Here is a 15,781-nt window from a genome sequence, read left to right on the forward strand (position 1 = left end):
GCCGAGTTGCGATCTATATCAACATTGCACGATGTTTCAATCAGTGGCTTCAAAATTTTCGATACATGTATGATTGGGAACATATAAAAAAATATATATCCTTTATTTTGATTTAAAGCAAAATATATTAAAAACGCATCAAAAACGGAGAAGGCTACTCTTGCGTATAGTTCTTTGTTAGATTTATAAAATTTTAATTATCTCTATATCAGAGATGAATCAGACAATAAAAAAGCCATTACAATAAGAAAGAGGCAGTATAGTATAAGAATAAAGTCTTTATTGTGTAAATCAGAAATAAACACTTTATATTGTCGAACATCAAAAATGCCAAAAATTTATTAACTATATAAATTACATATCAATAAAGAGAAAGAGAGTAAACTTAATATAAAAAATTAAATTCCTAACATAAAACAATGCAATTTAATTTAAATAATATCATAAATATTATTATAAAGTTTAAAATATTAAAATAGATATTTAGTATTTTAAATTTAATACATTAAATAATATAACATGTTAACATATATTGTTAATATCTCATCAACATTAAGACAAAGCTATTAATAATATAATTAAACATTTATTACATTAATTATATATTAATAATCATATATTATTAATTACTAAAATATATAATAATATCAACACATTATATTATAAATATAAGTAACATAGGTACTAATATTTGTGTTATTATTAATATTAATAATTATCACCAATATATTATATGTATTTGTAGAAGTTATTAAAATAATATGTTATATTTATATACACATGCACATATATATAAACATATATGTATGTACATGATATATTAAAATAACTAGTGAGAGAAAAAGAGACTCTTATAATAATATTTAAGATATTCTACGTAGTCACAGAAATAACTATAAAACTCATAAGTATAATGGACAATGGATAAACAATATATAAATCTAAATAAATACTAGAGTAATATAAGAAATACATAAAAATGTTTGAATACAATTTTTTCAGAAATCTATGATGCTGTTGTTTTACTTTATTACTAAGGATGCATTCCGTTTCACGCATAATGTGCATAACGCTTCATTTATTCTTGTTGTTCACAGAATATTAAATAAGAATAAATGATGCATTATGCGCATCAAGCATGAAACGGAATGTACCCTAAATGTTGTTGAATACAGTATGATATCAAGCATTGCAGTCTTCCATTTTTTGGCTGGCTGAACTGATTCCAAACACGGAAAGAAAAGTGTTTTTCTGATTCTCGATTTGAGACAAACGTACATCAATCTTGTTGTGAATATCCGAAATTAGGTTAATTACGTTGTTTCTAATACATTCCTTAATCTATAATATAATTTCCATATTATTAATATGTTACCAAATAATACATTTATAATTTATTCCGTATGTTGTTAACAAATAAATAATTATAATAGACAATATTTACAATATTCTTCCACGTTTGATAAAACTAAGAAAATTTCTGAATGTGTATTACGTAACTATACATACGTACGTATGCATATACGCCCACGTAGTTGCACCCGTGATTTTGTAAATTAATTAAATTTGATATAAAAACTATGTTGCAAGGAAAATGCAAGAATATTGTGTTGAACATTATATGTATGTCATACACATATGTACACGTTTATGTCGTGTGTAATCAAGAGTGTATATGCGACATACAGAGTTGCACAAGTTCAATAATAAATACTGATGATGCTACGTTTTTATGTAAATGTGATAATACTTTCAAATTTATGATAAATATCTTTACCTTGCTAAATAATATTGAGTTAATGGACTCGAGAATAGAATAATCTATAAACAGCGGTTCAAGCTTTAGATTTTTCACAAATTCCATTATCTAAAACAGATTATTTTAATATATATTATCTTTAAATAATATTAGTCTTACGTATACTATACTTGTTATTATAGTTTTATAGTTATTTTTTATAAAACTATTCTTTCACTACAATTAAATTGATTATGCTAAGAATACACAAAAGTCTTATAAGGTTGATGAAATGGAAAGATAACATATGAGCAACAATAACGTTTGTTGATATTACCTTATCAAGTTGTTCCTTAGAATACACGTGGTTTATAATATCAATTAATGCTGTAGTCATTTTAATTTCCCTGTAAAAACAAAATAACCGATTTTTAATTTGTATGTATATGTATAATATACTATCGTAATAACAAGCAGATATATTTATACGGAAGAAAATAATTTACTTTGGTTTTACTTTCTCCCAATTTTCTAATATATAATCAAGTACTGAATTATCTTTTGCATGTTTCGCAACATTGTAATGAAAGAAGTTAATATTGTTGATAGTTTCTTCTCTTATATCTTCAAACATGGTGATGGAATTCATGTAAAAATGTTTAGAACAAGTCAGAAACTCTAAACTTATTTTTGTATCTCTTTTAGATCGAATTTCTTTTGCATATATATAATATACACTCATTAAAACAGTTTCATTAGCTATCAATAAACCATTACAATATGTCCATTTCTTCCACCCCGGCAAGAGTTTATGACGTCTGAAAAGATAAGATATGAAAGTTAGTTTAGAATCTTACATGTATATATTTTAAATATTTTTAAATTACTGTATCAGGCATTGTATTAAGTAATACGAATGTATGGTTAAAAAAGAACGTTTAAATTACACAGGATTTGTTAAGTGTTGTTGCAGTTTATTTAAGGCCATAGTCTTGCAGCTAGAATCATTGAGAACGCATGCCCATTTTACAGCTTCTTGTCTTAAACATTTTATAGAATAACTGTCGTTCCGATTCTCGTTGTATCCTATTGTTTGAAGAAACGGTTCCAATTGTTCGAGTATGATCGTCTAAATATTGTAAAGTTATAAAAATTGTTTATTTGTGTATTAAAACTTTTTATGGATTTATGTACAAAAAAGCGATGGAGCGTGCGAATATACACGTATACTTAAGAATACTTTTTCAAAAAAATAGATGCAATTTGATTAGAAAATTTCTCAGTTCTTTTTTTATCATTATACAAAGTTTATCAATAGTGTGAAAATCTGCAAATAACTTTTGTAGAAATAAAAATATCAGAAAGTAAAACAGTGAAACATTTGTTCCAATATTTCAAAAAAAGCTACTATCTCCCGCCTTCAGGTGCGTGACGACAGGATGAGGATTGAAAATTTTAAACGGCTCTCGGGTTCAAATAAGAGCTCATTTAAAGGTCCTTTATAGAGAAACAAAACCCGAACAAGTCGCTACGACACCTCCATCCAAAATGATGACCGTTTAAAAGTCGAAATTTCATACACTTGGCGTTACTCAAGAACAACTGCGTGGAAGTGGCATGAATCTGATCCCGTATACTATTTTTAGTCAAACATATAATTTTTTATTTATATATTAATTCGCGAACTGAAAAAATAAAAGTTCTCGGCAGAAGCAAATAGCGTGTTACTGCGGACGTTGTCGCGTTACCCACATGCAATCATGAGCACGAGAAAAGACCGAACACCTCTATATTATGCTAGCAGAACCAAATCAGTAAAATCAAACTGGACCTATCGGATTATTTAGTACCCATTTTGTACAAATTTGTATCACTCATAATAATTATCCCATGCTATTTTGAAACACACACACACATGCGCGCGCGCATACATAACATAATTTCCACATGTGTAATATCGAACTAGTCAATATATCTCCAGCATATGTAAATCTAATACATCGGTTTTCGAACAGTTACAGAAAAAGATTTGTATCTGTTTATTTTTGAAGGTTGTGCTCGTTGGGATTTTTTATCAGGCGATCATAAACTATAACATATCCAGCTTTTAAACAATTTAATCGAGATTACTTTTCCATAAGGTGATATGCGGTCTGGCTATCATTTGCTGACAATCTGCGCGCATGCTGCTAACATTTTGTTCCACTATATAGGATATTTCATTAAATCTTACGTCACAATTGTTATTTCATTACAAGCATGTAATGTTTGGGATGTAACAACTTTTCTGAGCAACATCTTTTACCTTGAAATATTCACTTTCATCTGGAAAATGGAAGATGTAAGATATGCGTTCAAGAACTTTGATCATAGGATACCATGCTACATATTCTGTTTCTTGTCGTAGATATTTTGTAAGTTCCCAAAATATAGAGGCATTGAGCTGGCTCGTCATGGTAAAATAAAACGCATCGTCGATGATTTGAGCACGATTAAGAACATGAATTTTTTTATAATTTTTAGAATTGAGGTAACTTGCAATTTTTAGCCAATTCTTAGTATCGTAGTTGACACGATAATATCCTGTTGTAATATAAATTAATGTCATTGACCATTAAATCTTATCCAAAAAAAGATAGAAGGAACTGAGAAAGGTGCCACGTGCATAAGTTCAATAAAGTGTATATACATATCAGTTGAATGTACACTTACAATGTATACATTACTTATAAAAAGTTGACTGTTCATACGCTCTAAATTTAAAAATAATGAAATTAGATACTTTAAAAATATTTTAAGATGTTTTATTATATGAAAATAGACATCACAATAAAAGTGTATCATAATTTTGAGCAAATATATTTACGTGAAAAATATATTATAAGCTTGTTGTTTAAATCTGTTATTCTTTCTAAGAAAGTAATCATCAAATGCGGCAACTGAAATAAAATTTATACACATAATTGTTTTATTACTATATGCTGACATTAAAATATTATATCCAATAAAATATAATATATTTGCTTTGTAATATATAAATATAAAACCTAAAATTTTAAGAAACATTTGAGTAAAAGGAAAAAAAATTAAAATATGTTTTTAAAATAAAAAAATACTTAACACAAAAAACTTGGCGCTTAAAATAGAGTTTAAAATATTTTTATATAATAAAAATATTCATTTAATCTAATTTAAATTTAATTAATATCTTTACTATGAACATGATATAATTTCATTAATATTTGCTTTTGGAGTAATAACGCATTTACATTACATGCATTTCAAATTTAAATTTATATAATACAATAATATATTTTTCATAAACTGGGTTTAAATTGAATAGGAAAGAATGGCATATAAACTTATTTAATACGTTGATAAAATAATATTATCGATGCTATATATGCTATAGCAAATTGAGCAAGTTAGCTTATTTTTCTACTAGATATAGCAAGTTCTTGCATTAAGTAACTACTTGTTTCAATAATATTTTTTTATTTTATACATTGTTTTTAATTCGGCCTTTTATTCTATTAAAATAAATCTATCACACACTTAAGAATTTCTTGTGGAAATATAGGTACTTCTAAATCATCTATTTCAATATCATATATATATTTAAGGTATTTGGCTTTACAATTACAGCTAAATACTTCTACAATGGTTTTCATTGAAATTATGTAGCTGTAGTGTATTATTGAACTTACTGATGCATTTTCAACAATTTATATCACGTTTTATAACATTCAATATTTTGTAGACAGTATATATAATCGGTTGACATATATATACTTTGATCAATATGCACTTAGCGCCTTTCTTTACCTTTTTTGAAGAAATAGTTTTGAAAATTTATTAAATTAATGCTTAACAATTTTATTATAATGTATTTGAAAAGACATTTACCGAATATAAGTGCTCCAATAAAATAATTTCGTAAAATGTATAAATGTGTGCATTTGCAATAATTTAAATTTGGCAATAAAACAATATAATCTAAAATTAACCGTATAACATAAAAAATTAAACCGAATAAGAGACATTTATTTCGCCAGAAATTACTGAACAATTAAGAATTTTAATTGATCTGAATGCCTATCATTGCCATGACGATACAATCATTGATTTTGGTCAGATTATTGTCAAGACGTTTCAGATTATGGATTTCGGTCTTTCTAAATTAATGTAATTTTGATGCTTATACATATATAAGCATCCTATTTAAATAATTTAAAAAGAATGCTTATATAAATAAAAAATTAAATTTATAGTAAAACTGTATAAAAAAATTAATTTAATAACCTTGACATTGATATATTTGATTAGAGTTAAATTCTCTTCTTTATTGTTTTGCTAGATTTTTATTATGCGAAATAAATGTGAAGATATATAAAGAAAATAATCGCTCAATACTTACCAGTTTGTTGCAAATTATATATTATCCATTCATGTTTAAAAAGTATAGGTCTAGGGAGCTTATCTTCAAAAGTAACTACGTCAGGTAAAGTTTTAAAATTGAAGAACGATTGCGTAGTATATGTCAAAGGTATCCACTACGTCTCTGATGCATTTTTCATCTTTATGATAGAATTACTTTCATTCTTATAATTACATGTTACATTTAGTATAGGATAATAATTTTGGCTTATCCAAGGATATATTATCTCTTTTATGTTAATTTTTGGTGATATGACTGTTGACGATTTATTATAAGCAATTTGCATGGCAGCCCAGAAATCATCCGGCGTAGCTGATCTAACAGAAAATTCGCAAAATTTAATCACATATATTGATAAATTTATTACAACACATATTACATTAAAAAGTAAAATTTATTGCTTAATTTATTTCTGTATGTTAGCAGCTGATGTCAGTTTATATACATAATTTTAACTTACAAAATGATAAAAAGTTATAGATGAAATAGATAGAAATAATTCATATTATACAATCTAATATAACTTGTTTAAAAATAAATTCTAAGAAAAATATGCACTCACTTAGAGATGAAAAGAGTAAAGAAATACGTGAGTTAATAATATATTGCATTAATATATTGAAATCACAATTAGATATTAAAAGTAACAAAAAGAAAATTATCAGAATATTTTTGAAATAAGTTAAACTTAAAAAAAATGAACGAAAAAAGAATAGATAAATATAAATAATAGCAAACATAATAAAAAAATTAAGAGGAAATAATGAAATGTAAGTTAGTGAAAAATGTAAAAAATAAGAAAAAAAACTAAAAGCAAAAAATTCTTAAAACTATTATTAAGTAAAAATAGGAAGTATTATAATAGGAATAACTAATCATAAAAAAAAAAAAATTAGTTCAGGGTTGTGGACATGTAGAAAGAAAATAGAGAAAGAGATAAGTAAATCACATTCAAAGAAAAAAAATATATATATTAATATAAGTACGGGAAAAACTTGAAAACAATATATGTAGACAGAGCAAAAAGAACAAAAATATATACTCACTGTTTTTTTAAATATAAACAATATATGTAGACAGAGCAAAAAGAACAAAAATATATACTCACTGTTTTTTTAAATATATATCGATACCGATCTGAAACACTTGATCTGTAACTATATGTTGCAACATGCGCAATATAGCAGGTGCTATGACAAATAACATTATAAAATAATTAGATATAGTTAACTAAATATATTAACAGTGATAAAATATTTGTAATTTTGTAAATTTTATTTTTTACATCTTGTACTTCTTTATATTACCTTTGATATAATAAGAGAAAGAAAAAATTGAATTAATATCAGAGATTATGTTGCCTTTTTGTTCCCACGATGTAAGAGGTTTCATAATTCCTTGGCCGTCCAAATAGAGGGATTCTTGCAGAATTTGGACAACAAACAAATCCGACATGCGAGAATTTGGAATAATCTAGAAACAAAAGCTTGCGTGATGATAAGAGTAATCATGGAATATTTTAATTTAATTTGAGCGAATGCTTTAACTATAGCAATATGCAACAGCACCACTTGCACGCTGTTACTGCAGTTATTTTGACATTTCATTAAAAATATGCATAAATACTTTTAAAGTAAGTATTTTACAATTTTGTAGATAGCACTGAAAATACTTGAAATAGGATTTTTAAAATCTCCACTAGTATATAACATTTTGAAAAAGTGCACTCCATTTTTAAGTAAAACATTATAAGAGATGTATAAGCAATTAACCTTATCAATGACTTTTGATGCAAAAAGAACCGTAGCAATACCCTCATTTAACCAGAAGTAGGACCACCACGATGGACTTGTTGTAAAACTCAACCATTGTCGTGTTATTTTGCGTCCGATTAAACACGTTATTTTCATTTTGCGAGCAATATTATCTCTCTCTTCATTATAAATAATATCTTCGTCTCTGAAAGTCGAAATTTATATATATCGCATTGGTTTAAACTATTCTTTACCTTGTTGTCTTATTTATTATTTCCTTAATATTATTTGATATATCACAATTACTTGCATTCAAATATTACTCAGACTTAATGTAATTCAGAATAAATAAAGATAAGCAAATATCATTTTATTTTAATAGATATGAGAACAAGTTGTAATATATTTTTATTTAATACTGTTTACTCAATTTATTAAAAAAATAATTATTAATATTAATCTCAGTATGTAACTTTATAAAAAATATATTTAAAATTTTATATATAACTTTTGCTATAGTTTACACCTCTAATAGTATGATTACGTTTCAGCTTACCACAATTCCTAGCAAAACATTTGCAAAAAATATTAAATACATTAAAAAAAATGTATTTACAACTTATCATATATCTGTAATTGCTATAAGAAAAATTGTACATGAAACTGTTCAAATTAATTAACTAATTAGAAAACAAAAATAATTTTAACTGTTAAAAATGTTCTGTAATAACTATTAAAAATCTTTCATTGCCACATATTTTTTTAAACAATCAACCACTTATCTGTTGTGGCATGCTGTCATCGATGAATATCGCATTGACACCTTTAACTTAACAAATCGACATTTAAGTGAGTCTTAAAATTAACACTTTCTCTAAACCTTACACAAAAGTAAATACAAAAGAAGGAAGTGTTTAATAGTCATAACTCCTTTATATTGTAATTGGTCAACTCAATGAAACAAATGTATATTTTGTACTGATTTTATTTTAGTAAATTTCTTATTTTAGTTATAAAATAAATTTGCTTTTTTTTAGGAACAGACTTTACATCTCAGTTATGCACATATATTACTAAAATTATATTATGTATGTACAATCATGTAATGAAACCAATTTAAACAATGAAAATAAACAAATTTCTGAATTATTTCGTTAAAAAAGCAAAAGTAAATCTATCTCTTAATCCGTTATGCATTAATGTTTGATTGCAGTTAAAAAATATCTAATCATATATATGTTACCTGTAAAGTATAAGTCCCCACTTTGCCATGCCATCATCTATCAAGCCTGGAACGGCGAAATGTTGTTGCATTGGATAAATATTCAATTGATTCGTAACGTTTGTTATAACGCGACTTGTAAACATTAAATTATGTTCAATTTGCTGTTTGCCTCTCAAGTTTACATTTTCAATGACAATTGTTTCAGGCAAATTGCACAACACTACAGCTATAAGATAAGCGGGCATTGCAGGAGTTTCTTCAAAGTGTGTTTCTACAATGTCATTATTAACACGGACTCTCTTTCTATAATGCGTATTCGATAAAACCGTGTACTTTCTGTGGTGCTGTACGATAATTTTAAATATAGCTTTTATTCCTGGCTCGTCCCAACATGGAAATGTTCGTCGTATTCCAGTAGCCCAGTTATGTGATGCGACAAACCATCTACGAGTTTTAACAATATCTCAAATAATAATAAATTATTAATCTGTGTTAGTATTAAAATATGGCATAGGACTAACGGAATGTGAATGATTACGTGTTACAATTAAGAAATAATTTCTTCCTTAATATTTTGATGTCTATTTCTTATTATTATTTTATATCTTTACACTATTCTATACATCACAGTATAATATACTATAATACATAAAGATATCTTTATAGTATGCAACATATACGTAACATAAAATTCACAATTGCTTTTAAAATGTAAAGATTTTATATAAATATAACAATTAGCGCTTCTTTCAACATTTGATATTTCTATGGTTTAAATTTTAAATTTTTTAAATATTATCTTCTAAATTAAAGATACGGATAAAGATAAGCTTGGATTAAGATGACGGATAGGTACTTTTGTTCTTAATTGGTTACATACATTACATGCTTTCATGTATTTTGTAATTATAGCGTAAAAGAAAGTATTACAAAAATTATACTAAACAATATATTATTTATTTATATTAAAAACATTAAAAAATACAATCTATACAGTAATAACAAAATGAAGGATGACAAGGAAATAAACAAATAAAAAATGTCAGATGTAATGTTCTGCATTATGTGTAAATAATTTCAATTACGTATTCTTTATCTTTAACTGAAGTTATTAGGACGTTCTTTATAATTCTCTAAAATATTTCAGAGTGTTTTTTTACACATTCTTTATATCTAATAGCATATTTATGAAATTTTTTATAATAGGTTAAAATAGTCAACATTTAGATATAAACAATTTAATTATTAATTTTTTTTTAATGAATATATTCATGTATATGTTCTTGTTAGTTTTAAATCTACTCACTCTCTATCTCCTTTTTCGTTTATAAACGGAGTCTTGAAGAAACCAGCTTTGAAGTCACTCATATTAGATATGCTGCCCATAAATTCCATGTTTAAAGTATAATTACCAGGTGATAGATCATAGTTAAAATTAATACACGTAACTTCTCTTTTTTCAATGGAAAAACATGTATCTGCGATATGCTTGGTCCTTTCACCCATATCAATATTTTCAATTGTTGTATTTTTAATTTTCAAATATATCGAGTGCAAATATATCGCACTCGTTTGTTGATAAATGGTGATGTTGACATTAGATTTTCCATAGAAGATATTCTTTTCAACGTCTATATCCAACCAAATTCTATAATGCTTCGGTATTGTATAATTCGACAAGGGATCATTAAATTCGGCGCAAACAGAAGCCATAATGAACATTACATTAAATAGTAATGTAAATATTTCCATTATAATTTTCTAAATAGGTTCAGTGGTGTTTGTAGAAATGTGCCTAAGTTAGAAGAAAAAGAAACATGAAATTTAAAGTAAATATTTGTAAATAGAGGAAAACGTTATAACGATTTTGTATGTATATTCCGTTATATTGTACAATTAATTTTATGCTTTCGGGGCGTTTTTGAAATTTGTACGCTTTGATGCTACTAATTGTAATTTTTGTTTTGGCTAAGCGTATTTGATGACAAATATTTCAGTTTATATTTTATTCTATATATGTTACTTTTCTTTGTCTCTCATGTCAGTTTAATTCAAACATTAATGCTTCTCTTATTTTAAAAATCTCGCGATACAATAAAGACTTTTTGTGATTGAGTAACAAACTAAAATTGAGATTAAATTTTTTGTTTCCCCATCTGACGGGGATCTTCCTTTCGTTTAAATCCAATACATTATTATTACAAATATTTAATATACTTCAGATAAATTAAAAATTTCTTTATCACACATTTTTTTATTTTAAGTATAATAGTTGACTTTTTTTAAATTATGTTAACTACGTTGCTACCGTTTGATTAATCATCAAAGATTTGCAGTCTTCTAAATCATAAAAATTTTGCACAAGAAAACAATTAGTTGCATTTAATGTGTGGCATCTCGCAAAATACCATGTTAATTATAAAATATTATTGTTCTTTATTATTTTGCACGGATATTTGTCGTTTGCTCGAATTACATATAAGATAACATTAATAGACTTTTGTGTTACTAATTGTGATACGAGATTAAACTTTCTAATTTCGAAATCCGTTGTCCATCATAGCAACTAGCAAGTAAATAAATTTTACATATAATTACTGAAATAATAAATTTGGCATTTTTGAATGGAATAAGTGAAAAGTAGTGAAGAAAATATTAAATGGTTTATTTATGGAAAAACTGTAAAATTTAAGTCAAGCTCAATATAAATAATGTTAACACGTAAGATTGAAGCAAGTTCAGATAACACGATAAATATAATAATTTATTTTTGAGACCATTATTTCAAAATACTTATGTATTGTTAATGATTCAATGCATATCTGTGTATTTTCATATTTCTCGAATTATAAGTACGGTTATATGAGATTAATTTATGTATATATAATCCTGGAAAGAGTTTAAAATGATTTGATACTTAGAATTTATAATGACACTGGTAAATTTGAAATTAACTGTGATTAATGCTTACCAGTTACGAATTGCCAGAAGTCTGTCTATAGAATTGCGACCTTTTCGTTTCGAGAGATCACTTTAAACTGACGACGGTGTTGGTAATAAACATTATAAATGTGAGAACAATTTTCTTTGTTGAACTTACTATGTTGATCTCGCGTGTGGTTTGCCATAACGTGTCTACAGTCATGTTTATATTTTACTTTTGAATAAGCTTTGACTTATTATTATCGAGCCCTTCTCAAGTACTTTCAAGAAGGACTCGATACCTATTGTTTCACACGCGACAGCTGATCACGCGTCTCCTTCCCTGTTGAAAGAAATTTCTTATTATATTTTCTCAGAAATTTTGTAAGAATTGAGACTTATAAAAAATACAGATACTCTCAGAAATAATTAGATGAAAATTTCGTATAAAAATCTGAAAAATTCTGAGCATTCTGAGAAAGTTTAAAAATTTTTATAAAAATTTTGATTAATAATATGAAAACTTCTGAGACATTTTTCCACCAGGGTAAACTAAAATAGATTACGGGGAATATTTAACAAGTTATATCGTACATTATAATATTTAAAAAATTATATAAAAAAATTAAATAATATTAAAACTGCATCTGTTTACATTATTTTATATACAATAAATTATATATGACACATTTGTACATCTCTTTTTAAAATTTCTTTTTAACCGAACTTTTTATAAATAAAATTATAAAGTTAATCTTTATATACAATTTTGATATTAATAATTGTTTATACAAATCCATTTATATTAATCTCCTTTATGCATGTCTTCACATAAATGCAAAATACGATATTTTTATTGTATAATACTTTATTAACTATTAAAATAAAGTAATGTAAATTGTCATCAGTTTTACATTAAAACGAGAATTAGAAATATGCAACTCTCAAAACTCGATCGTTTCCTCGCGATTCAAGCCGTTTCAACTATAAGCCACGCCGAATTTCCTCTTCGCGGAATCCCGACCGACAAATCGACGCGAGGACACACACGCGTTCAGCAGGAAGCACGAAATTTAACATTGTCGCGAAGTCGAGGACGTCGCCGAAAGCAGACACAAATAAATACACGCAGGAATGCGAGCGAACAACGGATTCTTGTGACGGGAAACGGACATTAAGGACAATAGCGTTACGAATTACATCGACGCGCGTATCGATTAACCGATCGTTCAACCGGGATGGTTTCGCTCTTGCAACTCATCGCGTTGCTTCGCTTTACGGACCACATATTGCATTAAAATAAACTAAATGACCGAAATGACGTCGTTTCTATATTATACATTTACGTTTGGAATTTGAATTATGTAGCATCATCATTTATTATATTATGCCGTTTCCCCGTAACAATTTATGTAATCTCGCACAATCGTTTGTGTATCTCGCATCAGATCATGAACGGAAGATCTAGATTCTTCTTTCCGTGTCCAACGTATAAAAATCCATGATGAGGAGAGTTCAACTTGTGGAAGAAAGTCATCCCGTGCCAATACAAGCTGTGCACAACGGCCAGACGACCGCCCAAAAGAAACTGCAGATTCCAACATTCTGAAAACAGAAATATAGATGTTAAATTATATATAATAGATTATTGACCGGGAACATAAAAGAAAAGTCAAATCAATGCCGTTCAACTTCAAACTTTATCGCTTAGAACAATGTCAAATATCGCGTTTAGCGTTATTTCACGCATTTTTTTTATTCCTGTCTTCGACATTAAAGTTTGCGCTTCGTCGCTGTTTATACCCTGAGGAACGTCCATGTCTGTGCTGTCCAAAAAGTCCAGCGCGTAATTGTAATCGGACCGGGACGACAAATTCACGTTCCACTTCTGCTTCGGGGGACGGGCGTGCAAATAAGATTTCAGATTCGCGGCGTCCACCTCGCGCAGGCCGCCGAAACTCGAATTCTCAATCACATCGCCGTTCGGGCACTTGAACCAGGCCCCTCGCGGAATGATCGCAGCATCCTCGGTAATCGATTCCACGGTGGCCGCGAGACGATCCTCTTCCTTCAGTTCCTTCGGCATAGGATCCTAAAACGTCATTTTTATATATCTTTTCATTAAGATTAGATTAAACTAGAATTCTAAAAAACTAGACCTCTGAAGATGTAAAAAATGACATAAAATACTCTTAAGATACATTAATATTCAAAGAAGCCGAATCGTCGCAACAAATTTCTTAAATTTCTTGAGTCAATTTGTCTCAGAGCAAATTTAAAGAAAAAGTCATTGTTTGCAATTACCTCGTAATAAGTCTTGGGATCTTCATTTGGCGGAAACGGTGGATTGACGTCGTAAACGTTCGTGACGATGGATGGATCACCTTCGAACTTATTAATCGCCAAGGGGCTCAGAAATCGTCCGCATTTCGTCGCTTTTGGCAGCAGTAGCCAATTCATACCATCTGTGCTGTAAAAAGAAACGTCAGAAATAAACGTTATTTCGATTTATTTTTATTTGCCTAAAACTAGCATTAAAACAAACGTATAGAAATTCTTTCTTCCTTTTATAAAAGTAATTAATTTTTTTCTTCTAAAATCTGAGATTGGTTTTGTGATATTAACAATTTTTAACCAAGTTAATTAACAAATATTTTTTCTTATTAATGTATTTAAAACAATTGTACGGACAAGTTTTATGTATCATAAACTTGTCTTTATATCTCAACAGTATCTTTTTTCAAAAGGGCTTCAATTCGCGAAAAATTCAAGAAATTCCTTACCTGTAATAATATACCTGACCGTTCATACAATCCTTTTCGTAACCGTACGCGACGTGATAGTCGTTTTGTATCCCATTGATCCTGCCCCAATAGTAACATTTTCGAAAGTGATTTTCCGTCTGCAAAATGAGCAGCGAATTCTGCAGCAGCTGCGAGCTTTCGGTACTTATGCAAATACCGACGCAGCCGAATATATCAAGAGTTTCCAGTAACTTTAAGCAATCCATTTTGCTTACTTATAATAGCTCGTATAATAGCTTATGAAGACCTCGACATTTTTGACAATCCTTGACGCTCGAGATTGTCTCTTTTCAAATGTTACGTATTAAACGTCATTTAAATGGTGTTCTAAAAAGTCATGCATCGACGATGAGAGTTAATTTCTTTATTCTTTCTAGATTTTCCTACTCGGAAACGCTCAAATCGACGTTTCTGCATTAGGTTCTAAAAGAAAACAGACGTTATTACACTTGATAAATAATTATAAAATTTTAATGAAATATTCGATCCTGAGAATCTGAAAACATACAATAAATTCAATGTATAGCTATAATATTAAAAGAAACTACAGTAGGAATCCGTTAATTATTCTTAAAAATCTGACTGTTGGATATCCGCAGATTTACATACACCTATACATATTAAAAAATATAACAAATATAATATAAAAATTGATGAAGAAGCGTGTCATCCCGTTGTAAGAAAGACATTATCGCCAACGGTCAAATCACGTTTTTAACGTACAAGTTCTCGTCCGATCACTTAAGTCAAGCAACGTTGAGCGCGGTCAGTACTTAAATGGGTGACCGTTTGGGAACACCGCGTACTGTTGGCATTTCTTTTTTTTCTTTTTCTTTTCTTTTTTAAATTTAGAAATAAATATATTAAAGAAGCTACAGTAGGAATTTATTTTATAAAATT

General features: G+C 27.7%; 1 protein-coding gene and 2 pseudogenes across 1 annotated transcript; 1 reads left to right on the top strand and 2 right to left on the bottom strand.

Annotated features, from left to right (window-relative positions):
* Nucleotides 1–758: 758 nt before the first annotated feature.
* Nucleotides 759–12,270, bottom strand: LOC139820590 (aminopeptidase N-like; annotated as a pseudogene).
* A 511-nt stretch (nt 12,271–12,781) lies between these two features.
* On the bottom strand, nt 12,782–15,641 carry Rsph9 (Radial spoke head protein 9). The gene is made up of 4 exons (XM_071790962.1): nt 14,861–15,641; nt 14,382–14,547; nt 13,881–14,169; nt 12,782–13,682 (listed from the first exon to the last, which is right to left on the bottom strand). Exons 1-4 carry the CDS (start codon nt 15,085–15,087, stop codon nt 13,522–13,524), a joined length of 843 nt encoding a protein of 280 aa, XP_071647063.1. The 5' UTR covers nt 15,088–15,641; the 3' UTR covers nt 12,782–13,521.
* On the top strand, nt 15,575–15,695 carry LOC139821233 (5S ribosomal RNA; annotated as a pseudogene).
* Nucleotides 15,696–15,781: the final 86 nt, after the last annotated feature.

The sequence above is a fragment of the Temnothorax longispinosus genome, chromosome 10, assembly GCF_030848805.1.
Source record: "Temnothorax longispinosus isolate EJ_2023e chromosome 10, Tlon_JGU_v1, whole genome shotgun sequence".
In the NCBI taxonomy this organism is placed as follows: Eukaryota; Metazoa; Arthropoda; class Insecta; order Hymenoptera; family Formicidae; genus Temnothorax; species Temnothorax longispinosus.